At 43.6% G+C, this 26154-nt stretch overlaps 1 protein-coding gene across 5 annotated transcripts in view; it reads right to left on the bottom strand.

Annotated features, from left to right (window-relative positions):
- LOC119660274 (dynein beta chain, ciliary) overlaps positions 1–26154 on the bottom strand; it is a 146923-nt gene that overhangs the window by 21958 nt on the left and 98811 nt on the right. For all 5 annotated transcript variants that reach the window (XM_038068738.1, XM_038068739.1, XM_038068740.1 and 2 more), the window contains 12 exons: positions 22990–23146; positions 21585–22934; positions 21324–21493; positions 20962–21265; positions 13449–13642; positions 13178–13382; positions 12862–13026; positions 8099–8239; positions 7871–8041; positions 7497–7813; positions 7024–7438; positions 5986–6813 (listed from right to left, as the gene is read on the bottom strand). In XM_038068738.1, coding sequence (XP_037924666.1) covers positions 5986–6813; positions 7024–7438; positions 7497–7813; positions 7871–8041; positions 8099–8239; positions 12862–13026; positions 13178–13382; positions 13449–13642; positions 20962–21265; positions 21324–21493; positions 21585–22934; positions 22990–23146 — 4417 coding nt within the window. The remainder of the gene's footprint in view (positions 1–5985; positions 6814–7023; positions 7439–7496; positions 7814–7870; positions 8042–8098; positions 8240–12861; positions 13027–13177; positions 13383–13448; positions 13643–20961; positions 21266–21323; positions 21494–21584; positions 22935–22989; positions 23147–26154) is intronic.

The raw sequence follows: 26154 nt of genomic DNA, 5'->3' as shown, positions 1-26154 counted from the left end.
CAATAACTTCCATGTCCACTTAAAAACTGCGTTAGGTCGTAGCTTAGTTCCCCGTGGCTCCTTTCAATCCCCACACATTCGAATATGGATATGGTAGGTCCAACGGCCAGTTTGTGCCTCGTTCCATCTCTTTTGCCATTCTGCGATGGATTCCCGTGGTGCTGGTTGCCATCGAAGTACAATATACTCCCCAATTGCATACATTTTGTCATAGAGATGCCGACCTTCATTCGCCAAGCTCTCTATGGGATTGTTCCTGACAGTACATATGCTACTTCTCCTGATGTTGTTTGATAAGCACTGCATACCCGGAGTGCACTTAGTCGATGCGCCATTCCTAGTTTTCCGCAGTTTGATTTGTTTTACAGAACGGATGCCCAAACTGGAGCCACGTAGAGTTGCACGGAACTAACTACCTTTGAAATAAGACGACGTCGACTTTGTCTTGGTTCACCAATGTTCGGCAGTAGCCTCGAGATCGTTGCAGCGATGGAAGACGCTTTAGTTGCAACGCACTCAATGTGTTTTCTAAAGTTGAGCCTTTTGTCAATCATTATTCCCAAATATTTAAGCGACACTAAGGAGTAAATTGTTTGTACACCAACTTTAATTTTCACGGCTGTGTCCTTCCTTCTTTTGCTGATTAGCATTAGTTTCGTTTTATGTTCAGCAAGTGATAGAACGGTGGTCAAAGGGTAGTATAGGTCCCAGGACGAAACGTGGATTGGTACCCACGATGGAGCATAAAACCTGGGAAATGCCTGCTGAATCAACATCAACAGCTCTACTACCAAACCCAATCTTCACCTCCACGTGGTGACCGCTGGGAGCTCTTTCTTATCGAAAAGCTGTTGACGGAAAAGGATGAAGGCAAGTTTCCCGCGCCTAAAAACGGGACAAATTGTACCAACTGGTCCTCCAGGTTGGTGGTTGGGTAGGACTGACAACCCTACACGGAAAACAACTAGTTACGAAGCCATAGACTCGGATCACTATCTCGTTGGCATGGTGCTTCGAACTCGAATAACAACACCACCCAGAATCCCCTCTGATAATCAGGTGAGAGTTAACACTGTAGCCATCCACAACGCAACTCTGCGCGACACCTATAAGAGGGAAATGGATGCCGCAATAACCGCAATCAATAGAGCACCTGGAGATGAAGCATCAACAAATGATCTTCACAATCACCTGAAGAATGTTATCATTGGTACGGCCACACACATACTTGGCCCCAACCGCAAAAGGAGTCGGAACGGCTGGTTTGACGATGAATGTAAGAAAGCAATGGAACGGAAGAAAGCTGCATACCGCTGCGGGTGCCCGTGTTCTTTGAGAATGCAACATCTTATCTTATCACGAACTCCGGCGAGCGGAGAAGCAACTTCACAGGCAGAAAAAGGAAGCCTGGGAAAACCAACAGGTCTGTGAACTCGAAAAGTACAGGGAGCAACCGCACCCGGCGCGCAAGTTTTATCAATAAGTCAGCAGGATGAAGCCTTACACACCTCGATGTTCATCCTGCCGAGACAAAGATGGAAATCTGATTTCCGATAGAATGGGCATATTGGAGCGATGGGTTGAGTACTTTGATGAACTACTGAACACCCAGAACATCGGTGTGTTGAAGGTCCCACCAACTGAATACGACGGACAAGTACTGCCACCATCAAGTATAGGGGAAACAATCCGTGCAATTCATCGGCTTAAAAATTATAAGTCGCCAGGAGTCGATGGAATTACAGCCGAGTTGGTTAAATATGGAGGCGACCAATTACACCAAATGGCTCATCAGCTTGTGCTCAAGGTATGGGACAACGAATCAATGCCTGACGATTGGCAACGAGGCATTATCTGTCTCATACATAAAAAGGGAGATATCACACACTGCAGCAATTTTAGAGGTAGCACGTTGCTGAGTACCATCTATAAGATATTCTCCCCTATCGTGCTAGGCCGGATAACCCCATACGCCAAGAACATCATTGGCCCATACCAAAGAGGCTTCATTCCAGGCAAATCAGCAACAGATCAGATTTTCTGTGTGCAGCAAGGAATGGAAAAACTGTTGGAATATGGACACCAGTTGCATCATCTATTCATCGACTTTAAAGCCGCCTATGATAGCATAGCCAGGGTAAAACTGGCCGTGTACCATGAGAGAATTCAGTATCCCGACAAAATTGATAAGACTGACTAAGCTGACCCTGACCAATGTACGAGGCCAAATAAAAGCAACAGGATCACTCTCAAGACCAGTCGACATCAACAACGCTCTACGACAAGGGCATGACCTCTTACCCTGGCGCTCGAAAAAGTCATCCGTGATGCTGCGATAAATGCAAGAGGTACGTCCACCCAACTACTGGCCTATGCTGACATCATGGGAAGAACTACCCGAGGCGTACAAACTGCCGTCATCCAGATCAAGCAATCTGCGACTGGCGCGAGATCTTGGACTGCACATCAATGAAGGGAAGACAAAGTATATGGTGGCAACGTCAGCACCGAAAACCAACCAGCCAACAACATCAAACCGGACTGGTCAAACGGGAAGAATAAAGATAGGAGAATACAACTTCGAGACCGTTGATAATTTCTCCTATCTAGGGTCGAAAATCACAACCGATAACAGCTACGATGATGAAATCCGCACACGGTTGTTGTCATCCAACAGAGCCTGTTTCAGCTTACAAAACTGTTTCGCTCGAAACGTCTCACCATAGGGTCAAAGCTCTTACTGTACAATACAATGATCTTGTCAGTCCTAATGTATTCCTCGGAGGCTTGGGTTCTTAGCAAGAAGAATTGCGAACTCTTGGCCGCGTTGGAGAGAAGAATCCTCCGAAGAATTTTTGGCCCCCTACATGACGATGGACGATTCCGTAGCCTACATAAAGACGAAATCTATGAGCAATACCATGACCGTCAGGTGGTTACGGTGGGCAGGTCACTTAATCCGTATGGATGAGGATGATCCAGCCCGAAGAGTATATAAGGGCAATATCTATGGTAGAAAAAGTAGACGAGGCAAACCCTGCCTAAGATGGAGCGATGGCGTAGGTTAGGACGCCAGCTTTTAAGGATATCGAATTGATGGACCTCGGCGCAAAACCGGGATGTTTGGAGTTCCTTTTTAAGGCAGGCCTAGACCGGAAACCGATTGTTGGGACGTTGATGATGATTAATAATCGTAGGATATCCACCAAATGTGGAGTATGCATGATTTTTTTTTCTTTTTTTTTTTTTATGGATGGAGGTGGAAATCTTAGAAAGACGCTGCCGCGCCAGGTTGCAGCAGTGTATGGGATTCACACCCACTAAAACCACCCCCACTCTTCCGCCCCTCCCCGCGGGACCACCGTGAAGTATTAGTTCGCGGGGGAGTCTCTGGTTCGCTATACCAGCTCGTCCATGTCACGTCTCCGTCGCGCCGCCTTCCGAGCTCGATCCAACTCCAGGAGTTTTGTCTGCACCACGGCTACTGCCTCATTTACCGCCATCCAGTTTTCCTCCGACTTCAACATCTCTTCCACCAGGTTGGAGGGCTCGATGTCCGCCCCTAAGATGCTGTTCAACCTCCTTTTCTGCTGCAGAAATCTGGGACAATGGAACATAACGTGCTCCGGGTCCTCGAGTGTAGCACCGCATTCAGGACAGTTGGGAGAATCGTCCAACTCGAAGCGATGCAAGTACTTCCTATAGCCACCGTGTCCCGTAAGGAACTGCGTCAGGTGGTAATTCAATTCTCCGTGCTTTCGGTTGACCCATTTCTCGATGCACGGGATCAATGTATGGGTCCACTTGCCCTTGTCGGAGTTATCCCATCGTTGTTGCCACTTGCCACACAACTCTCTCCTGATGGCTTTTCGGAAATTCGCATTCACCTCGGCTGGATTTGCCTTCGTAGGATATCCACCAAATGTGGAGTATGCATGATGCTCCATTACCTACATTTGTGGCCCTAGGATGAAATTAAAGAGGTCTGCAGTAAATTTCCAAAATATGCCATAATAATATAATTATTATTAATTTTATTTGGGCAGTCAAGTTAGTGGCAAGTATTTTGAGGCCTAACTACTATGTGTGTGTACTGCAATATATTTGTCAGATTTTTCTGGTTTGTTGCTGAGAATGGGCTCTTAAATTAATTAACACTTTTACTTGAGTCCTTAATCAACTTAGGTAGACCGCAGTACCAGGTGCGTACCAGTGCCAATTTCTTAATTAATAGGCTTTTGTGCTGCGAATCAGATGATGGAATGAAATCATATTGAACGACATGCGGAGCCTCACAAGGGTCCGTCCTAGGCCCACTCCTGTGGATTCATATGTATAATAGAGTACTGAGGCGAGACCTTCCTACTGGCGTGGTTTCCATTGGTATCGCGACGACATTGAGATTACGGAAATTGCATGCCTTTTCGAGGAAGTCGAGCTTTATGCGAATACAGCAGTTCTAGTTGGAAAATGCTGGTCTATTGCTCGCAGAATATAAGATGGAAGTAGTACTTATTACCAAGCGGAGAAAGTGCACATCTATGAAAATCAAAGTTGCAACACAACCAATACATTCCAAGCTTACGCTTAAGCGCTTAGACATAGTGATTGACCTGAGGTGGAATTTCAAATTACAGATGGACTGTGCAGCAATGAAGATTTATAACACCGGAGCACTGATCGCGAGATTCCAACCAAATATAGGTGGCCCAAGGTGGAGCCGTTGACTCCTTGTTTGGAGGTCAATTCGATTATATGCAGGCTTAGTGTGGGCAGCTGCACTTTAAAATATAATAAATAAGAGAAAAATTGGAGCACTCCAAACATGTGACTCTTACCGAACAATTTCAAATGAAGCAGCCTGCGTGATAGCAGGAGTGATCCCAATTGATATTCTGGCGAGAGAAGGACAATGCCTTTACCATCGAGCGTATTTCACCGGAGAAACTCCTGCCCGTCGGCGGCAGCTTACACGAACTGAAACTATCGATGAATGGCAGAAGAGATAGAACGAATCAGGAAAAGAACGCTGGACCCACAGGATCATATGGGATATTCGGAAGTGGGTCGAACGGCCATACGGCGAAATAGGTTTTGATCTAACGTAGCTTTTGGACGGACACGGAGGCTACCGAGCATACCTCTATTGATTTGGGCATGACGATTCGCCATATTGCCCAAAGTGTCTGAATACTACGGAGGACGCAAAACACATTTTATTTCCCGAAAACATCATGCATTATATGTTGAAGTTGAAGGTGATATAGACTCAGAAATGTAATAGCAGCCATCCATAAGAGCCTCAGGCAGGAAGAAGTCAGCCAGAAGAATGAACGACTGAGGAGCACGAACGTGGATACGAATGCAGGATAAATTCTGATCCAGGTTCGCGTCGTATTACCATAAGAGAGTCCTGCGAGGAGAGTGGAATGAGATGGTTCTAGTGGGTAAGAGTCCCTCATAACCTTCTGACAGGAGTCAACAGTAGCTTTGAAGCTTTCCACCTTCCATCGACAAAAAAAAAGACCAACAGACAGTGCACCGATTTTACTATTCTATTTTCAACAAAATCTTTGTTTTCAACAGTCTTAAAAAGGTGGGTCTGGTTCTTGAAACTACTTTACTGAGAGACAAGTTTATGGTAGGTCTTTTACGTGCCCGAACTTTATTATCATTCGGGGGTTATTTTCGCAGCAATTGATGGGTTGAACTGACACAAGGGGCTTGGAAGATAAGAGTGAAAACCACAGTAATTAGGGAAGACCAGCTGCTAAGTTGTACGAGGTGTGGATTATAGAAGAGGTCCAGACAAATCTAAAGTGATATAGAGGCCCGCATGATTTCCAACCATATCTCATGAATTGGGAGTTTCAACACGTGGGACACTTTAACAATAGTAGCAGGATTTACAGTCAATCTTAAGCGCTCCTCGGGGGAGACATGTATATACCTATGGATTCTTGATATTACAATGGTTCCACTTACCTTTAACCCTAGATCTAACTCTTTCAAGCTGCGTTTCATCTCACTCGTCAAATAATTCATCCGTTCACATTCCTGAAAAGCCACAATTACATATGGTGTGCGCTCTTCAACTTTGCCCATTATCTCCGTCATATTGAATTCTTCCGGTAATTTCTCCATAATCTCGTCAACAATTTGTTTTACTTTATCTTCCCTTGTAACGGTTGCACCTCCTGCTGCACCAGCATCTCGGGGTTGCATTTCGAATACAGTCCGGAATAGATTTTCAGAAGTTGTCGTTAAAAATCCAATCTCAGCGTTTGGATGCAAACCATACAAATACGGCGATTCCGCCGGCATCATCTCATCGATGTAAGCGTGATAGCCAGCATAATCGGTATTTGGTGGCGCTGGAAATCCTGGTGCTAGCAAGAGTTCGCCATCGACCAAATCTGGTTGCATGTATTCTTCTAAGTATGTAATGCAGAGCCTTCTGTCCCAATCATCGGTAATGTGACCACCGTACATTATCTCGCCAAATAGATAGCGCAAATCTTCCCAAGGGACCTTAGAGTTCGCCTCTAAGTAGTTGTAAAGGACCGAGACGCTGATGTTCAAATCACCCACGTTGAAAGGGTAGATCTTATTCCACCCTTGTGGACCGAATTTACGACGTTCTGCAACGACAGCGTGGAAGTAGCAAAGTGCGAAGAGGATTACTTTGAACTCAGCCTCTTTTCCGGACATTTCAAGGGTTTCTTGTGTGAAGTTATCTAAAGCTTTGTGCAGATTCGCCATCATGCCGGTTGGAGGTTCGTTCGTGATTTTTATTGATGATTCTAAAATACCCTGTGGAAAATCAGAATATTCGTTGGCTATATATGAAATAGATTTCTTTGCTGAAACCAAAAACAAATGTTTGTTTTTTTGATAAGCGCCGAAAAAACGTTAATTACCTCGCCCTAGACAAAAAATGTAAAAAACTACAAGAAAATATCTGCATGAAAAATTGGTGATATAAAAGTTATCCAAAAAAAAGTTCCTCCTAATTCTACCTACCTGTGGAATAATATGTGCAGAAGGAGTAGCAGCGGGCTCAGCACTCATAAACACCCTATAATCTGGATGAGAGCCTTCGGCATAATATTCCAATTTTTTCTCCAAAGCCGGAAGCCATTTCCGAACCAAGTGGATGTTTTGCAGGACAACCCAGTGGCCATGCTTAGCTGCCTGGTCCATTGCCTCTTCAGCAACGATTTCCTGACCTTGACCAAGAGAAACATTATGAAAATTACCTTGGTCAATAGTAAACCCAAGCTGCTTTCCAAGAGCTTCAACATCTTTCAGAGGGTTGACACCCGGAGAAAGAATGAAGAAGATTGGTGTTGATGGACCAGCTTCCTCGAACGACTTTGAAAATTCCATGGTTCTATTTTCTACATATTTCGAGCCAAGTTTTTCTTCAATGAAATCTCTAAGAAAATGATTAGTGTCAATTGGGTTGAACGTCAAACAAGGTATTCGGTACTAACGCCATAGCATAGGTCATCCTATCTGGCCGCAATGCGCGCATCATACAAAGCCTCTGAAGGGCTGTTTTATTCTTCCATTCCTGTGGGAATTTTTCTTTTTCAGGTAATTCAGATTCAACAAGTTTTTTCCATCTTTTCGAAGATGTCTCAATGTCGCGATCTAAATTCCTGAATTCATCTTTAGAAGCCAGGCTACAGATACCACCCCATGACGAATTAGAAAGGAAATCGACAGGACTGGTAACATGTGGCTTGACTGGGAATCGTAGAAGGAAATCTAGTTCTTGGGCCGAAATCTCCTCGTTCATCAAAAGAATCTGAAAGACAACAAGCTCTTATTACTCTGAAGGATAGGTATGTTAGGTATTACTTACCTGAAAAGTCATTTGGGATGCAAAAATAAGTTTGTCGCATTCGAATAAGCCTCGGGTTGTATACTGGAAAACTGAGTATGATATGCAATCAATCAAGTTTGCAACTCTGACTGGGACCTCGTTTGATGGCTCCGCTCTTGCGATTGCTTTCTGGAAAACAACACTAAACGCCTGCAAGGATCTCTTCGTTAGGAAGTTTCATGATTTTTTATTTATAATATTATTCACCTTTAGGGAAAATTGATAAATCGGGTTGATCGTGTTCAAATCGTTCAGGATAAAATATAGAAGGCTGGCGCGGGCAGCTGCTTGTCTGTAGTGTTCTCTGGCTTGGTCGATTTCTTGTGATGTAATCTTTGCTTCGCTAACCTAGGTCGAAAGGGTTGAAATTTATATTTAGCCAAAAACAATTGTAAATGATGCTAAGGATGTTGCAAAATTTAAGAAGAATTTATCATTTATTATTACCTCAACCAAAGTCTCATTTAGAAATACTTGAAAATATCAAAGAAATTTGAAAAAAGCGTTTGTGTAGTTTATCAACGACACCACAACCGGTATCCGATCTAGGCCTGCCTTAATAAGAAACTCCAGACACCCTAGTTTTGCGCTGAGGTCCACCAATTCGATATCCCTAAAAGCTGTCTAGGACACCAGACCTACGCCATCGTTCCATCTTAGGCAGGGTCTGCCTCGTCTTCTTTTTCTACCATAGATATTGCCCTTATAGACTTTCCGGGTTGGATCATCATCATCCATACGGATTAAGTGACCCGTCCACCGTAATCTATTGAGCCGGATTTTATCCACAACATGACGGGCATGGTATCGCTCATAGCTTTCGTCGTTATGTAGACTACGGAATCGTCCATCCTAATGTAGGGGGCCAACAATTCTTGGGAGGATTCTTCTCTCGAACGCGGCCAAGAGTTCGCAATTCTTCTTGCTAAGAACCCAAGTTTCCGAGGAATACATGAGGACTGGCAAGATCATTGTCATGTACATTAAAAGCTTTGACCTTATGGTGAGACGTTTCGAGCGGAACAGTTTTTGTAAGCTGAAATAGGCTCTGTTACCTGCCAACAACCGTGCGCGGATTTCATAATTGTAGCTGCTATCGGTTTTGATTTTTGACCCTGGATAGGAGAAATTATCAACGGTCTCAAAGTTGTATTCTTCTATCCTTATTCTTCCCGTTTGACCAGTGCGATTTGATTTTGTTGGTTGGTTGGTTTTTGCTAACGTTGCCACCATATACTTTGTCTTGCCTTCATTGATGTGCAGCCCAAGATCTCGCGCCAATCGCCGCCTGCTCGATCTGGATGAAGGCAGTTTGTACTTCTTATGTAGTATGTAGTTTACGGTTCCGTACCCGATCGTAGAGTGAAATTCGATGAGCCCCTGGGGAAGCAGGCGTTTCCGAAAATTTCCTTCAAAGTATTTCGCACTACATGGATTTTATTCTCCAAACCAGGATATGTTTTCCTCAAACTGGATCCCGGTGCTCACGCCTGAGGAGAGAGGGTTGGAAAGGGGGAATTCCGTCCGGGCCCAGACTTTTTTGGGGGCTCGAAATAGTCATTTTTGTGGATTAGAGTGGCCAGCGTAACTTTTACCCTCGACTCACATAACTTTTATCCCGGGCCCTATTTTCCCCTTAATTTTCACCTCGGGCCCCAACATTCGGGAGAGAGAGAAAGAGAACTGAGCAGAGGGATTAAGTGGATCTCGTGTGTCCACACTCAGCATAGGTTCGTATAGTCCCCTCAAGATAGAAGGAGAGCGATCGTCGTCCTTTCATAGCTTATCTTGGCTTTTTATGGGCGGTGAAGTAATTACGCTAAATCGTTTTTTCCTTTCTCTATTGTTCGGGCTCCCTTTTCCTTTTATTCAATTGTTGCGTTATTTCATTTTCTTGCCGAACAGAAAAGCTGCGTAGGAAACGATCCTCGTCAATCTCTGGTAAGCAAGGAAGCGATAGAAAAAGCTCAGCGGCAAAGTAGCAGTCTTTAATATTTATAAGCTCTCTCAACAAAAAGCTGTCTTTATAGCTGACTTAAAAATGACATTTTTATGCCCCGTGAGTTGGAGAATAAGAATGAACTCAAAGTATTCGCTGCTTGTCGTAAGAGGCGACCTGTTAATCTGCAAACTTTATTGCTACCGAAAAAATCAACGACGCCTCGGAAAGGGCAGAGTTGTGACCTCCGGCTATCTAAAACGGATTGGTTTTTGGAATGTGCGCACACTCCTCGACAACGATATTGAAGGTCCCCAGAATGCTCCCTTTCTCTACCTCGAACGAGAAATGCATCACTATAACCTGAACATCCTGGGTATAAGCGAAGTAAGATCGTGGGATTGCGAATGGTACTCCTCTTCCTCTTGTAGCAATGTGCTTTTGTATACTCGAAAGCCAAATTGTAGTAGATACGAATCCCGTGCCGGGTTATTTCTGACGGATACCGCAAGGTGCGCTCCTTCGGCTTCTGGCAGAATTCCCACTGCAAGATTCTAGTCCAGGTTAAAAAGTATGACAATTGTAGAGTCCTATGTATCACCGGAGATTTCCGATATAATAGAGAAGGATGCTTTCTTTGAATAATTACACGCAGTTCTGGGGAGACTTCCCAAAGGTGACATTGTGCTCACGATGGGTGATCTGAATGCCAAGGTGGGCTCCGACAATACCATAACTTGTGATAGGGAAACACGGGCTTGACGACCATAACGATAATGGTGAGAAGTTTGTGGATTCCCGCAGCTTCTACCGCCTTGTGATTGGTGGCACATTGGAGACACCCATAAAGTCAATTTGGTTTCAAAAGACCTATACCGCACGAGCAATTAGATCAATCACCTAGCGATCAGCAGAAGATTTTGGATTTGTCCCCTGTGCGAAACAAAAGAGGCGATAACAACTTGCCGCAGCGCTGGAGAACTACGATCTCACAAGTTAAACATTGACTGCTTCTATGATTTAACTATCGCTCGACAAAGGGAGTACTATCTTTCTGGGGACGGGTTCATTCCGGACAAACTAATAGTTATTATTAAAACGAGGTATCATGACACAAGACGTAAAAATGACAGAGATATTTGAAGCGGAGTTCGCCAGGATTGCGCCTTGTCATTAATAGTAATTCTTCTAGTTAACGGTGAAATTCTGAATGCTGCTTTGTTCGGAGGACGTCAAGGATTTCAAAGGACCACGATATTTTTCATCAAATAGATCTTATCGAATCATGGACCTTGGCCAAACAACTCTGAATTTGGAAAAAAAGGAAAGTAGAGTAGGACTGAAGATAAAGACCAACAAACCCAAGGATCTCGGGAAGGCGGCAAAGGCGTTGGTCAATTTGTATACCTATGAACCGTGATTTCTGGCGATGGTGGCCTTGAAGGTGACATCATTTGATGTAATAATAGTGCTAGATTTGCCATTGGAATCTACTCCCCAAGGTGGACAACGATTGGACCGCCCCAGAAATACTTCTGGTAGAACAGTAGAGGAGGAGTCCACACGTTTCCTGGGGGTAGTCACGTTCGACGCACAATGCCCCGGGGGTGAACGACAATCTTAGCAGCGTATCAAGCCACCGTTGCTTCGGCCGGCCTTTTTGTCGTTTACCATCGACTTCGATATTCAGACCAATCTTAGCAAGTGAATTCTCGTTAGCGCGAATTACGTGACCATACCATCGAAGACGTCTCTCTCGCAGTTTTTCCACGATCGGTGCAACCCCAGTACGATCGTGGATATCCTTACTTCGAATGTGATCAAAACGTGTCACGCCCCTAGTCCAACGCAACATGTTCGTCCTCTGCTGTATACAATGAATAAGATGCTGAAGAAATTCATTTGCAACAGAATGCTACTCAGCATCGAAATCGGCAATGGATTATCGGAGTACCAGTATGCATTTTGTCACGCCTAGTCTACCGTGCAATGCAATAAACACGGTATTGAGCCTGATAAAGTACGCACTGGATTCTGGTGGCTGCTGTGCTCTGTTGGAGCCGAATTAAAGGTACATCGGCTGATATAGATGTTCCTGGATATTTGGCGAATCTGAGCTAGAATAACCACTTAGAGTGATCTCTCTGGTACAGGACCGGAGAGTACATCTTCACAGCGAGAGAATCACAGCACTCGATAGGAGGAGGGGCCGATTTAACCTGGTTGTAGTTTTTGTAGGAAACCAACCAGGGCGTTTACGCAACGGCAGAAGTGGTGAAAACCTGGCTGGAAAAGGCTGTGTTGGTCGTGAAGGATGAGAAAACGGAAGAAGAAGAAAACACCATCAAGGTGGACATACGGTCGCCTCTAAACCCACTATCAAATACCTGGGAGTGATAATTGATACCAAACTGAACTTAGGGGAGCACCTACAGTATCCATCTCAAAAGACAGCTTGTGCCCCCGTGGCACTTGCAATAACGTTGCCGAACGTTGAAGGGCCGGAATACTGTAGGAGATTGTTGTAGTTAGACTGGTGCGATCCATTCTGCTTTACATACCATCTGCGTGGGCGAAGTGCTTGCAATCTTTTAAAGAAGGAAGCAGGTGAATAAGTTTTACCGACGGATGGTTCTACGTGTTTACAGCGGAGAGAGCGTGGAGTCCAAGAGTATATCTGTGGAGATCCTGAGGTCGAAGAAGAGCTCTTTCACCGTTTCTTCGACAATTGTAAAAATACGAGCTGGTGAAGAAAGTAGGGTGGATTAAAGCTTAAAAAAACTTGGGCTGGAGACCCCGTGGTTTTAGGTGGGTGCGCCTCTAAGCACCTCCTTTTTCCGCTTGTACAGAAAGGGTAGATAGTCTTTCTGTTGTTCGTTTTGTAGTTGTGATCAAAACAAAGTAAATTCTAGCTTACACAGGCGGTGAAATTCAATTTGCGGTCTTTTTTTCGAAAGAGCCAAAAGCGTCTCATATTGTTGGTACGTATATTGCATGAATTGATTTCAAACATGAGACAAATTTGCATTACCTTTTGTTCGATTTCCGCGGCCGTGCGCTTTGTTGTTTCCAAATTTTCAACAAGTGCAGTATCACCCAGAAGGTTTCCGCCAGCCGAGGAAAGTCGAGACAGCAAGTCATCTTCAAGGCGCTTAAGCATGATCTTAAAGTCATTCTGTTGCTTCGTTAATTCCGCCTGAAATCGGAAATATTAATCAAACGTTCTTCATCCAAGCAAAAACTGCAAACATTTAAAGTTATGAAAGAAAAATATTAAAGTAATAATCGAAGGCATTGGATACAATGACATCGCAAGATACATATACCAGATCTTAATTTTTTCTGACCTTCAACTCTTCCAAATCTGGTCGTTCCGCTTTGACCACTTCAGCCAGCAATTGATCTTCCAATCCATCTCGTGTTACGGTGAAATTAATCAAAGTAGTCTGGGCTTGCATCTCAGGCTTATAGTGCGGATTGGCGAGCTTTGTATGAAGTATTAGTCGGAAATTTGAGTTATACTCAACTTCCTTGTCTCCGATTTTGATAGCTCTAAGATATTGAATCGAGGTTGGCTGATTGGTATGGATTATTTCAATTAGAAATTGTAAAACATACTTTCCTTTCTTTATGAGGTTTCGGCCGAGTAGGGGGTCCAACACTGGGTCTAAATTTTCGTCAATATTCTCGATAAGCACGGTGCTTCCTTGAGATAGTGCCTTCTCAATTATATCGAGATAGCCTTTTTGGCCCAGTCGAATAACTTTCAAAGCATCTCCATATTTCTGCTTAATCCACTTTACGCCTTGCAGCTGTAATTGAAACGTAATATGTAATTTACTAGATAAATTTGAAATGAAATGTGTAAACCAAAAATTTTATTTGAAAACCTCTCAATCATCTTTGGTTTTCATGTAGCGTTAAAATATTGGCTAGGGCTTCATCGATATTTGAAGACGCGTAATGCAGACCAATGTACTCTTCGTCAATCGAATCTTGCTATTGTAAGCGCGCATTCAATCATCATCAACGGCGCAACAACCGGTATCCGGTCTAGGTCTGTCTCAATAAGGAAGTCCGAACATCCCGGTTTTGCGCCGAGGTCCACCAATTCTGCTGTCTGGCGTCCTGATCTACGCCGTGGCTCCATCTCAGGTAGGGTCTGCCTCGTCTTCTTTTTCTACCATAGATATTGCCTTATCATCCATACCGATTAAGTGACCTGCCCACCGCAACCTTTTGAGCCGGCTTTTATCCACAACCTGACGGTCATGGTATCGCTCATAGAGTTCGTCGTTATGTAGACTACGGAATCGTTCATCCTCATGTAGGGGGTCAAAAATTCTTCAGAGGATTCTTCTTTCGAACGTGGGCAAGAGTTCGCAATTTCTCTTGCTAAAAACTCAAATGTCCGAGGAATACATGAAGACTGGCAAGATCATTGTCTTGTACAGTAAGATGTTTGACCCAATGGTGAGACGTTTCGAGCGGACCAGTTTTTGTAAGCTAAAATAGGCTCTGTTGGCTGCCAACAACCGTGTGCGGATTTCATCGTCATTGCGGTTATCGTGTATAATTGTCGACCTTAGATAGGAGAAATTATCAACGGTCTCAAAGTTGTAGTCTCCTATCTTTATTCTTCCCGTTTGATGGGTGCGGTTTGATGTTGGTGGTTGGTTGGTTTCTGGTGCTGACGGTGTCACTATGTACTTCGTCTTGGTTCCATTAATGTGGAGTTCGAGATCTCGCGCCGCCTGCTCCATCTGGATGAAGGCAGTTTGAACGTCTCGGGTGGTTCTTCCCATGATGTCGATATCGTCAGCATAGACCAGTAGTTGGATGGACTTAAAGAGGATTGTACCCCTTGCATGTATCTCAGCATCCCGGATCACTTTCTCCAGGGCCAGGTTCAAGAGGACGCATGATGGGGCATCCCCTTGTCGTAGACCGTTGTTGATGTCGAATGGTCTTGAAGGTGATCCTACTGCTTTTATCTGGCCTCGCAGATTGGTCAGGGTCAGCCTAGTCAGTCTTATCAATTTCGTTGGGATACCAGATTCTCTCATGGCCGTGTACAATTTTACCCTGGCTATGCTATCATAGGCGGCTTTAAAGTCGATAAAAAGATGGTGCAACTGATGTCCATATTTCAACAGTTTTCCCATCGCTTGCCGCAGAGAGAAAATCTGATCTGATGTTGATTTGCCTGGAGTGAGGCCTCTTTGGTATGGGCCAATGATGTTTTGAGCGTATGGGGCTATTCGCCTAGCAATATAAAGGAGAATATCTTATAGATGGTACTCAACAACGTGATACCTCTATAATTGCTGCACTACGTAATATCTTCCTTTTTATCTATGAGACAGATAATGCCTCTTTACCAGTCATTAGGCATTGACTCGCTGGCTCCTGGCGACTTATGATTTTTTAGCCGATGAATTCCACGGACTGTTCTCCTATACTTGGTGGTGGCAATATTTGTCCGTCGTCTTCAGTTGACCGGACCTCTAACTCGCCGATGTTCTGGTTATTCAGTAGTTTATCAAAGTACTCAACCGATCGCTCCAATATGCACATTCTGTCGGAAATCAGATTTCCCTCTTTGTCTCGGCATGATGAACATCGAGGTGTGTAAGGCTTCATCCTGCTGACTTGTTGGTAAAACTTGGGCGCCTGGTGCGGTTGCTCCCTGTACTTTTCGAGTTCACAGAAATCTTGGTTCGCCCAGGCTTCCTTTTTCCGACTATGAGACCGCTTCTCCGCTGAGAAAATGCAGCATTACTTGGTATGCAGCATCCTTCCGTTCCGTTGTTACCTTACATTCATCGTCAAGCCAGCCGTTCCGACTCTTTTTGCGGCTGGGGCTAAGTATGTTTGTGGCCGTATTTATGATAACGTTCTTCAGGTGGTTGTGAAGATCATTTGTTGATCTCCATCATCTCCAAGATCTTTATTGACTGCGTAAGGAGTAGCGTCTTATTGAAGTCGTTGGGAATTTAGGAATGATCTACGATCATCCTCTGTGTGAGGATGAATCTCTTGCGTTGCTTGGTGGCTCATCTTATAGCACCTACAGGTCACAGATCTGCTTTTCAATGGACTGATAACTGGTTAACTCAAATATAAAAAGGAAATTTGTAAGGCGATCTCGCAGCCGTAAGGTCGTGCAGTCTCGGCCGTTTGAATAACTTCAATTATACAAACCCTCTGTTATTGTGCACCAAAATTAGTTTCGGTCAGTTTTCCAAATATACATAAGGATAACATAACATAACATTACATAAAGATAATAGACAAGACTACCGTGAAACCTATCAAAGAACATTGTAGTGTCCGTTGCTTTGCAACATAAGTAAAATTTCATTCGCATTGTCCAGGAACAGTCTGACGAGAAAATGTATTTAATGTTATGCAACATTTCTCCGTTTTGTCGCATTTTAGCCAATTCGATTTTTTACATAATAAACTGTTATTATACATATTGCACGCTGAATGTTGGAATGGTCAAACAAAGAGAATGTTGTAGCTATTATCGAATGCAAGCCTAACATTTAGCATTTAGCAATGAGAAAATTTAATATAATTTTTGATACCGCGCCGGCCTGGAATTTGAAGTTCAAGGTTAGAGTCAAAAGTAAGAATAAGCGGACCGGCTGATGAGGTTGGACTTTGATCAGCTCAACTCGGCAGAGAGAGGGAGATTGTTTTCGTCTCTAGTTGGAGTAAGTTCGGAGAACTAGAGGGATGTGAGAGAAACAATTGGGAAAATGCGTGAAATTTTTCTTCCCTCTCGATCGCGACGATTGACGCGAGCGTCAAGCCGTTTGTTTTCCTGCATTCGAAGTTCTGTGTTAATTTTTCAGATTTCGGTGTGGATTCAGATATCGATTCAAGGACACACTTTTCCTATTTGTATTAATGGGCAAGAAAGTACTACAGTTCTAATATGAAACAAGTCGGGAAACCGGAAGTTTGACGCTTCAGGTATAAAAGGTTTTGTGTTTCCTATGTGAGGAACATAACGCGGTTCTCCATTGGTTGATTACTGGTAGTGACCTGCCCAGAACTGAGCAATTTAAATATCTCAGGTCAATGCTATCAGCCAATGGAGAACTGCGTAATGAAATTGCTTCACGCATTAACGCAACCTGGATGAAGTGGCATTTCACAACTGGTGTTCTTTGGGATCGGTGTATGAGCGAACGTCTCAAATTTAAAATTTACAGAGGATTTTTGGATTGGGTAGTTTCCGAAAATGAGTCCTGTTCCACTTTAAGTGTGTACATTTTGACTCCTCAGTCGCACACTTTACAATTCACGTCGAAACTAATATCAGATTCGGAAAGTACTGAGACCTTTCATTCGATGCCCCACATGACTATATTCGATGAAAAAAATTCTACATTCCCCTTTTACATGTATAGGGAGCTGCACGCAAATCTATGTCACTCACTGTATGTGTGGAACTTCATAGTTCCTATATGTCCACCAAATTTCGTTCGGATCGGTTTAGTCGTTTTGGAGAAAAGCGCGTGTGACAGACAGACTGACAGACTGTGAATTGATTTTAATAAGGTTGTTGTTTTACACAAAACCTTAAAAAGAGAGGAAATCCAGCAGAATGTTCAAATTACCCTCCTTTCTGGGTACTTTCCTATACCTATTTTTGAACGCAATCTTGATAACCGTATTCGTGAAATGGTTGAAATAACCAGGAATCAAGCCGAACTTGTCAAGAACTGCGGAACTACAGACGCAATATACGCTGCGCGGTTACTCATGGAGAAATACCGTGGGAAGCATCGCCCTCTTTACATTGCATTTCTGGATCTAGAGAAAGCGTTTGACGGTATGCCACACGACCTCATTTGGTATGCTCTACGACAACACTTAGTGCCAGAAGAACTCGTGCGCTGAGTCCAATTGCTCTGTCCCGATCCGAAACGCGCTAACGAGAATTCACTCGCCAAGAACATCTGAATATCAAAGTCGACAGTAAGCGACCAAAAAGCCGACCAAAACAACGTGGCTTGGTACGCTAGATGGGAATTTAGAAGCCTTGCGACTACAACCAGATCTGGCATTTGCCGATATTTCGGGAACCACTTGTTTCCTTCATCGTTTTAATAAACCTAGTTAGGAGCAGACTTGTAGAGCTGATGAATCAGTAATCAGATGATCAGTGTATGCAAGTATAATAAATAATACTAGCGGGGTCAGCACACGGTAGCATTGCTATCTTTCTTTTTCACGCAGTGCATGCACCTGCGCCTTACTCGTTTCCTCTGCTTTTCGTAATTTGCTCTGGATAGACTCCTCGTCTCAACGTGCTAGTATTCTCCGCACGAGATTTTCTGGTATCAGCACCTTTCGTAGGGACTTCCCTAGGTTCTTGCATTTGAATACGAAGCGTTTGAAAATAGGGAGTATATTTTCGTCCACCCTGTACCATTTCACGTCCTGCAAGAAAAGGGGGGAGGAGCAGTGCAGAAACGGTTCAGTAGAAAATGAGCTCTTCTTAGCTAGCGAACCACCCTTTGTAGAGATCAGAACGGCAATATGATCAGCAACGCGACTCAAATAAAATCAAGGGTTCAGTATTTGCGAGACCTCTTGGATACAACGACGACATATTTCTACTCTTTTGTCATTCCAGATGACCCAAATGGAGAACAAGCATTGACACGCCGATTTTATGCGAAGTAGGGGCAGCTTTGTGTAAATTAAAATCGCAAAAGCTCCCGGAATCGATTGGTTCCCAGCCTAGCTCTTGAAAGAAAAAGAAACAGAGCTCATCAGCAGAATCTGGGGAACCGATCAAATACCAGACGACTGGAGGAAAAGTGTAATTTGTCCAGTGTAGAAAAAGGGTGATTGTCTGCGTTGCCAAAACTATAGGGGGATCTCATTGCTGCAACTACAATGATGACTGAGAGAGTATGCAAACAACATCATTGGGTAATACGAAGGTGGCTTCAGATACCAACGATCGACAACAGACTGGATATTCGCAGTTAAGCAACTGCTTGAAAAGTGCTAGGAATATGACATCGATGCGCGTGTTTATTCGATTCTGTCAGGCGTGCGATAGTGCAAATCGTAATGCTCTGTACAGAATAATGTTTGAGCTAAAAACCCCACCGAAGCTAGTATGGCTAATGAAAGGCACAATCGTTCACAACGAGGACCAGATAAAAATTCAGAATGATATGACACAAAGTTTTCCTATATAGATGGGTTTGGATGGTCTCACCCCCACTCTCTTTAACTTGGCGCTTGAATACGTTGTCAGGAGGCCACCTCAGTTGATACCAGAGATACGTTACTGATAAAATCCGCACAACTGGTGACGTACGCAAACGGCGTGGATATTCTTGTCCGATCGATGCTTCGTGCGAAGGAAAAGTTCGAAGAGTTCGAGTCAGAAGCAAGTGAAGTGGGACTCAGGATTAATGAATGCAAAACGAAATATATGACCCAAACTTGAAAAGGCGAATTACTGTTGCTAATAAAGAATTTTATGCGGTCCTCCCCATACTCATTATGGTAAAGTACACAGACGTAACAAACTACGCATCTACAAGATATTAATTTGGCCTGTGTTGCTTTATGGATGCGAGACGTGGACCTTGACGCAAATGTGGGAAAAGCAGATCGATATCTTCGAAAGAAAAGTTCTCCGAAAGATTTTCGGAGCCGTTAAGGAAGGAGATACCTGGCGAATCAGACACAATGAATCGTTTGAATTATCATATTTGACAACCCACCAGCATCGACACTACATCTTTGTGGGTTTAACGCTAGCACCAGTGGTCCAGTGGACTTAATCTCACGGTCTTCTTAAAACACGGATTGATTTTGTGACCACAATCAGAGCCCCGCTGAGACAAGCAAAACATTACCAGTCTATATTGAGTGTATGTTTCAGTATTCATACTGGTAGATGCAAGACTTACCTAAATTTCTACCGAATAGGGAGCACAGCACCTGTAGCAACGCCACGTTTGAGGCCCGAAGTTCTCTGGTCACTTGAACACAACCACAACCCCCATGAAATTCCCACTAGGGAGTCAACCGCATCAACCGAGCTGAACGCACATACAACAAGAATTCCCCGCCCTTCTCCATTGGCATTGACCCGAGAATTCGCTGAGTTCTGGCGAGTTTACTGCAGCTGACAGAGTTGAGCAATTTAAATATCTCGAGTCAATACTATCAACCAATGGAGAACTGTGGCATCACAAAGGGAAACACAAAACCTTTTATACCTGAAGCGTCAAGCTTCCGGTTTCCCGACTTCTGAAATAAGTTCTATTGGCTGCCAACAACCGTGCGCGGATTTCATCGTCGTAGCTGTTATCGGTTATGATTTTCGACCCGAGATAGGAGAAATTATCAACAGTCTCGAAGTTGTAGTCTCCTAACGTCATTCTTTACGTTTGGCCAGTGCGATTCGATGTTGTTGGTTCTTTGTAGGTTTTGTTGATTTTGATATTCAAGGTCTTAGAATTTGCACTGAAATGACAACTTTGACCTACTATAACTTTGTTAGTAATGATTCGATTTATACGGAACTGGGCAGGGTATTTTGGAGTCTGATTTTTTTCGTATTTGGTTGGGTAGGTTTTGAGAATAAACCTGTGAAAAAACAACCATTTTCCACCCCCGCCTTCCCCAAATTGCATTGAATGTCAGAACGGAGACGAGCAATGAAAAGCCCTAATTGAGACCCCACATGACTCAGTTTTCTTTTTTTGAATTTATAGAGGCCCCCTTAAGTTCTACATGGAGTGATGTATCTTACTGCATATGTGAGCGTTCACAGTTCCCACCTTTCCACCAAATTCAGTGTCAATCGATGCAACCGTTTCTGAGAAAAGTGTGTGTGACAGACAGACTGACAGTCAGTAAACTGAATTTAAAAAGGTTTTGTTTTGCACAACGTACTTGAAATTTGGTTTGAGTTTTTAGTTCATTCAGGTCATAACATCCTGAAATGTGTGAAGAAAGCCATCCTCCTACAGCCTATGGCCTGAAAAATTATCTCTCTATGGTCATACTTTGGTTGCACTAAACACATTTAAAAATAACATATGCAACATCCAATATTTATTTATAAACAGAATCCTACCTGCGGATCAATCATAAGTGGCCATCTATCTGAATTAGATAAAATCGTTGCATTCTCAATAGACATTCGATCGCTTGGCAAGCCTTCATTATGCCACACAGCCACGGTTGTATCATCGGTCAAAAGGCACAGCGGATCTAATCCTTCTGTTATTGGGATCGCGGGATCAAGAGCCTTCAAATGAGGCAACCACATTTTGTTCATCAAATCTAAACGAAACTGTTTTGTGAAGCAACCAACATAAGAAATGAAGGCTGTAATTAGCAAAGTATCCCCGGGGAGCGTGATTCCTTGAGCAACAAAGCTGAAAAACAACAAAATTTCGATAAGTATGAAGACAAATTATGTTCCAGCAAGTATACTTTGCCACTGCTTCCGCCCAGCGAACATTTTCACTGGCTAATCCTCCTACCAGTCGATTTGCCAATTGAATAGTAGCCTGGGTTGCATCGGCCTCTTGCTGGCACCTCAACTTATCCGCAGTGGCCTTTTCAAAATCAGCGGTTAGTTTAGCCAATTGTTCTTCAAGAGACTGTAATTAAAGGAGGATGAGTGGTAATTGCACAAAGATTAGAAGCCTTTTATGAATTGAAAGATAAAACAGGTAATTAATGGAACCCTACCGCGACTTTCTTCTTAATCACATTCAATTTTTCCTGTGCAGCTGCCAGTTCAGCATTAGCTTGAGCCAATGCTTTCCGTTTGGGTTCAACATCGCAAAATACCTCGTAGAATTTGATAATGTTTATCACCCAAGCACAGAGACCTGCAGCAGCTGCTGACTTAGAGCGCACAAATTCCGGCTCAAATTCAGCATCCTTTAAGTAAGGTTGAATGGCCTTTATGATTTCTGGATGAATGTTTTCCTTGTCATAATTTATCAAGGAATCCAAGAATGTATCAACTTTCGCCATCATAATTTTTGCTGCTTTCCAGTTGCGTTCTTTAGGGATCTTTCCATTAGGAGCCAGGAGTACCATAACAGCTGCTGTGACGTTGGTAACTGCTCCTGGTGGTGATCCAAACGATTTCAGCTCAGTGAGATTTGCTTTATTGAGCGTATTCAAGGCTTCTTGGGCTGCAAGCAGAGCAGGTTCAGCTTTCAGCAGGTCTTCTTCGCAATCCTTTTGCTTTTTTGAAACCTCATCGGCTATTATTGCTACCTTCATTTCTTCTTCGTCCGCTAATGCCTTTTCCTTCTGCACCTTCTCCGTTTCGATCCCCACGATCTCAATCAAAGCATCGGCGGCTTCGTTTTTCTCCTTCAGCTCAACCTCCTGAACAGCAAGTTTTACTTTAAGGTCCGCCACTTGGACCGCAGTATTTTTCAGTTTCTCCAGGCCATTTTCCAGCCTTTCAATCTTCTGCTGGAGTTCAGTGTGTTTTTGATTCAATAACTTGGTGTACAAGCTGATCTGCTCCAGGTAAGATTTGGGGGTGGTATAGTTATAGCGTCTCTCATTCTGTAGGTAAACTTTTGACGTGGCATTGACCGAAGTATGGACATATGCCATAAATTTAGCGACCGCATCTCGGTGTTGTTCTGGCAGAACCGATGTCTCCTGAAGAAAGTTCATTGAAACAGAAATCAAAGCCTCCTGAGGCCATTCATGGAACCAGTTGATCGAGGTACAGTTTATTATAGCTGGAAACTTTCTGGACCGGACACGTAATGTAGAGCCAACTGGCGAGAAGCAAAGAACCACTTTAAGTTGGCGTCGCACACGATCTATGAAGAATTTCCAGCAATTTTCCCGAGAATCAACTAATCCTGCTCCTTTCACTTCATTACGAACTCCTGAAATTATATTTTCAATTTCGTCGTCGGGGAATAAATCGGGGATTTCGCCTGATGCCAGCATATCATTTATGAGTACGAGGAATTGTTCGTTTGGTACTTGGGCGTCGGTCATGAGAAACATAATACCGACATTTTTCAGGCCTGCTTTAAGGTAAAGTCCAGATAGCTCGTTCTGAAAAGATTTGCATTGAACTTCTGGTTTTTGAATACTGTATGGTCAAATTTACTTTCAAATCTTGAACTCCATATCCCTTCTTCAGCTGAATTTGAGATACTTCCAGGCCTGATATGAATGCTGCAAGCCGGGATAGAGACTGCTTACCGCTTCCACCTACACCTACAAGTAATGCACTTCCTCTTGGTGATTCCAGTATTCGATTTATTCTGCGAATGGTAGTAATTTCATATACTATACATAAGGAATGTTGGAAGTTATGAAACGGTTTTAATAACATAATAATGCCAGAGCATTGTGGAATATCGGCTGGTTTTTCAGAATTACCTCCTCGCAAACAGGGAACATTTACCTTCTTCTTTGATTCCGTGACTACTCGACAAGTGATAGTAGTCTTTCTATAAGGTTATAGGCTCTGAAGGAAAAGTTATTTAGAAACAGAGACAGCTGATACGATTTCAGTACTGTCATATAGATATGTCATATAGTGGAAAATCGCTCCAAACCCGAATGACAACACCACCCAGAATCTCCTCTGACAATCAGGTGAGAGTTAACACTGAAGTCATCCACAACACAGCCCTCCGACACCTATAAGAGGGAAATGGATGCCGCAATAACCGCAGTCAACAGAGATTCTGGAGAGCAAGCATCAACAAATGATCTACACAATCAGTTGAAGAACGTTATCATAAATACGGCCACAAATATATTTGGCCTCAGCCGCAAAAGTTAGCAACGGAACGAAAGAATGCTGCATACCGAGTAATGTGGCATTCTCAAAGAACGCGGGCACGCGCGGAGGCTTATCACGAACTGCGTCGAGCGAAGAAGCGACGGAAAAAGTAAGCCTGGGAGAACCAACAGGTCTGTGAACTCAAAAAGTACAGGGAGCAACCGCACGAGGCGCGCAAGTTTTACCAAAAAGTCAGCAGGATGAATCCTTACACACCTCGATGTTCATCATGCCGAGACAAAGAGGGAAATCTGATTTCCGACAAAATGGGCATATTGGGGCGATGGGTTGAATACTTTGATGAACTACTGAACAACCAGAAAATCGGTGAGTTGGAGGTCCTGCCAACTGAAGACGACGGACAAATACTGCCGGCTTAAAAATCATAAGCCGCCAGGAGCCGATGGAATTACAGTCGAATTGGTTAAATATTGAGGCGACCAATTACACCAAGTGGTTCATCAAATTGTCCTCAAGGTATGGGACAGCGAATTAATACCTGACAAGGGGATGCCCTATCGTGCGTCCTCTTTAACCTAGCCCTCGAGAAAGTGATCCATGATGCTGAGGTAAATGCAAGAGGTACGATCGATCCTCTTTAAGTCCATCCAACGTCTATGTTGATGATATCGAAATCATGGGAAGAACGACCCAAGACGTACAAACTGCCTTCATCCAGATCGAGCAGGCGCCGATCGGCGCGAGATCTTGGGCTGCACATTGATATAGGCAAGATAAAATACATGATGTCAACGTCAGCACAAAAAACCAACCAACAATATCAAACTGCACTGGTCAAACAGGAAAAAAAAAAAGATAGGAGACTACAACTTTGAGACCGTTGATAATTTCTCCTATCTAGGGTCAAAAATTACAACCGATAACAGCTACGATGATGAAATCCGCACACTGTTGTTGTCATCCAACAGAGCCTGTTTCAGCTTACAAAAACTGTTCCGCTCGAAACGTCTCACCATAGGGTCAAAGCTCTTACTGTACAATACAATGATCTTGCCAGTCCTCATGTATTCCTCGAAGACTTGGGTTCTTAGCAAGAAAAATTGCGAACTCTTGGCGCGTTCGAGTGAAGAATCCTCTGAAGAATTTTTGGTCCCCTACATGTGGATGGACGATTCCGTAGCCTACATAACGACGAAATCTATGAGCGATACCATGACCGTCAGTTTTTGGATAAAATTCGACTCAAAAGGTTACGGTGGGTGGGAACACTTAATCCGTATGGATGAGGCTGATCCAGCCCGGAAAATCTATAAGCGCAATATCTATGGTAAAAAGAGAAGACGAGGCAGACCCTGCCTGAGATGGAGCGATGGCGTAGGTTAGGACGCCAGACAGCTTTCAGGGATATCGAATTGGTGAACCTCGGCGCAAAACCCCCTAGGGTCAATGCGCACCTCGAGACCAACAACATTTTGTCCGAGGAGCAAAAGTGCTGCCGTGTTGGTTCAAGGATTGCAAAGATCAACTCATTATCGACTCGTTAGTTGTGGGGCAGGCAACTAGAGGCCAAAGAAACCTCTTTAGTTGCTATATTGATTAGGCCAAGGCATTTGACAGTGTGTCCCGCACACCTTTCTAATCAATGTTTTACGTCTGTATCGCATTGATCCAAAATAATAAAGTTTTTGGGGACAGTTATAGAAGGGTGGCATGCCTTATCAGTTCGTTGAGTCCCCTTTGGTTCTGCATAGCAGTGAACCCCCTTCCATGGCTAATGAATAATGCTAGATGGCATGGTTTTGTAATCAAATATGGCCTATGTGCTAAGTGCGAGCTCACACACTTGATGTACTTAGATGATATCAGGCTGTATACTGATACTGAATCCTACAAGGAATCCATGTTGGTGTCCTGAAGGATGCGCTGCTGTACGAATTCCTGCGACGTGTAAAGCTGGTACTGAAATCGCATCTCTTGGGGAAGAATACAATAAGCGCATTGAATATATTTGCTATCCCTTCAATGGCTTACGCATTCGGAATAGACTGTAGGCTGACTTCACTTAACTTCAAGGATCGATCTTTCAATCCTCTGAGTGGTGTGAAGTCGGACCAAGAGCGGATCGATGGAAGTCGAAGGCGATGCACGGTAAACACGTGAATTTTGCTGAGATGGAGGAATTTATTTGTGCCATAAAGCTCATAGTGAAAGAGAGGGTGGCGAAAGACCTGTGTAAAATTTGTGGTTCGGCGTTAGAGATATTAAACCATCTCATATCTGGCTGCACTGTTATGGCACCGGTACAATACAACTACAGGCATAATACTGTATTTAAGGATGCATCAATATATTGCAAGCTGACCACGGGAATATGTCTAGTTTACCGACATGAGCCGCAAGGCAGTAATTGATAATTCTGCTTACTATATATATTGCGACGGGTAAGTGTTTTGGTTAATCGCCCCATACCGCACAACAAGCTTGATGTGCTTTTTGTTGACAAGGCGGGTCGCTCCGCGA

Source organism: Hermetia illucens, chromosome 6, assembly GCF_905115235.1.
Source record: "Hermetia illucens chromosome 6, iHerIll2.2.curated.20191125, whole genome shotgun sequence".
In the NCBI taxonomy this organism is placed as follows: domain Eukaryota; kingdom Metazoa; phylum Arthropoda; class Insecta; order Diptera; family Stratiomyidae; genus Hermetia; species Hermetia illucens.
This window is presented reverse-complemented; position numbering and strand designations above follow the sequence as displayed.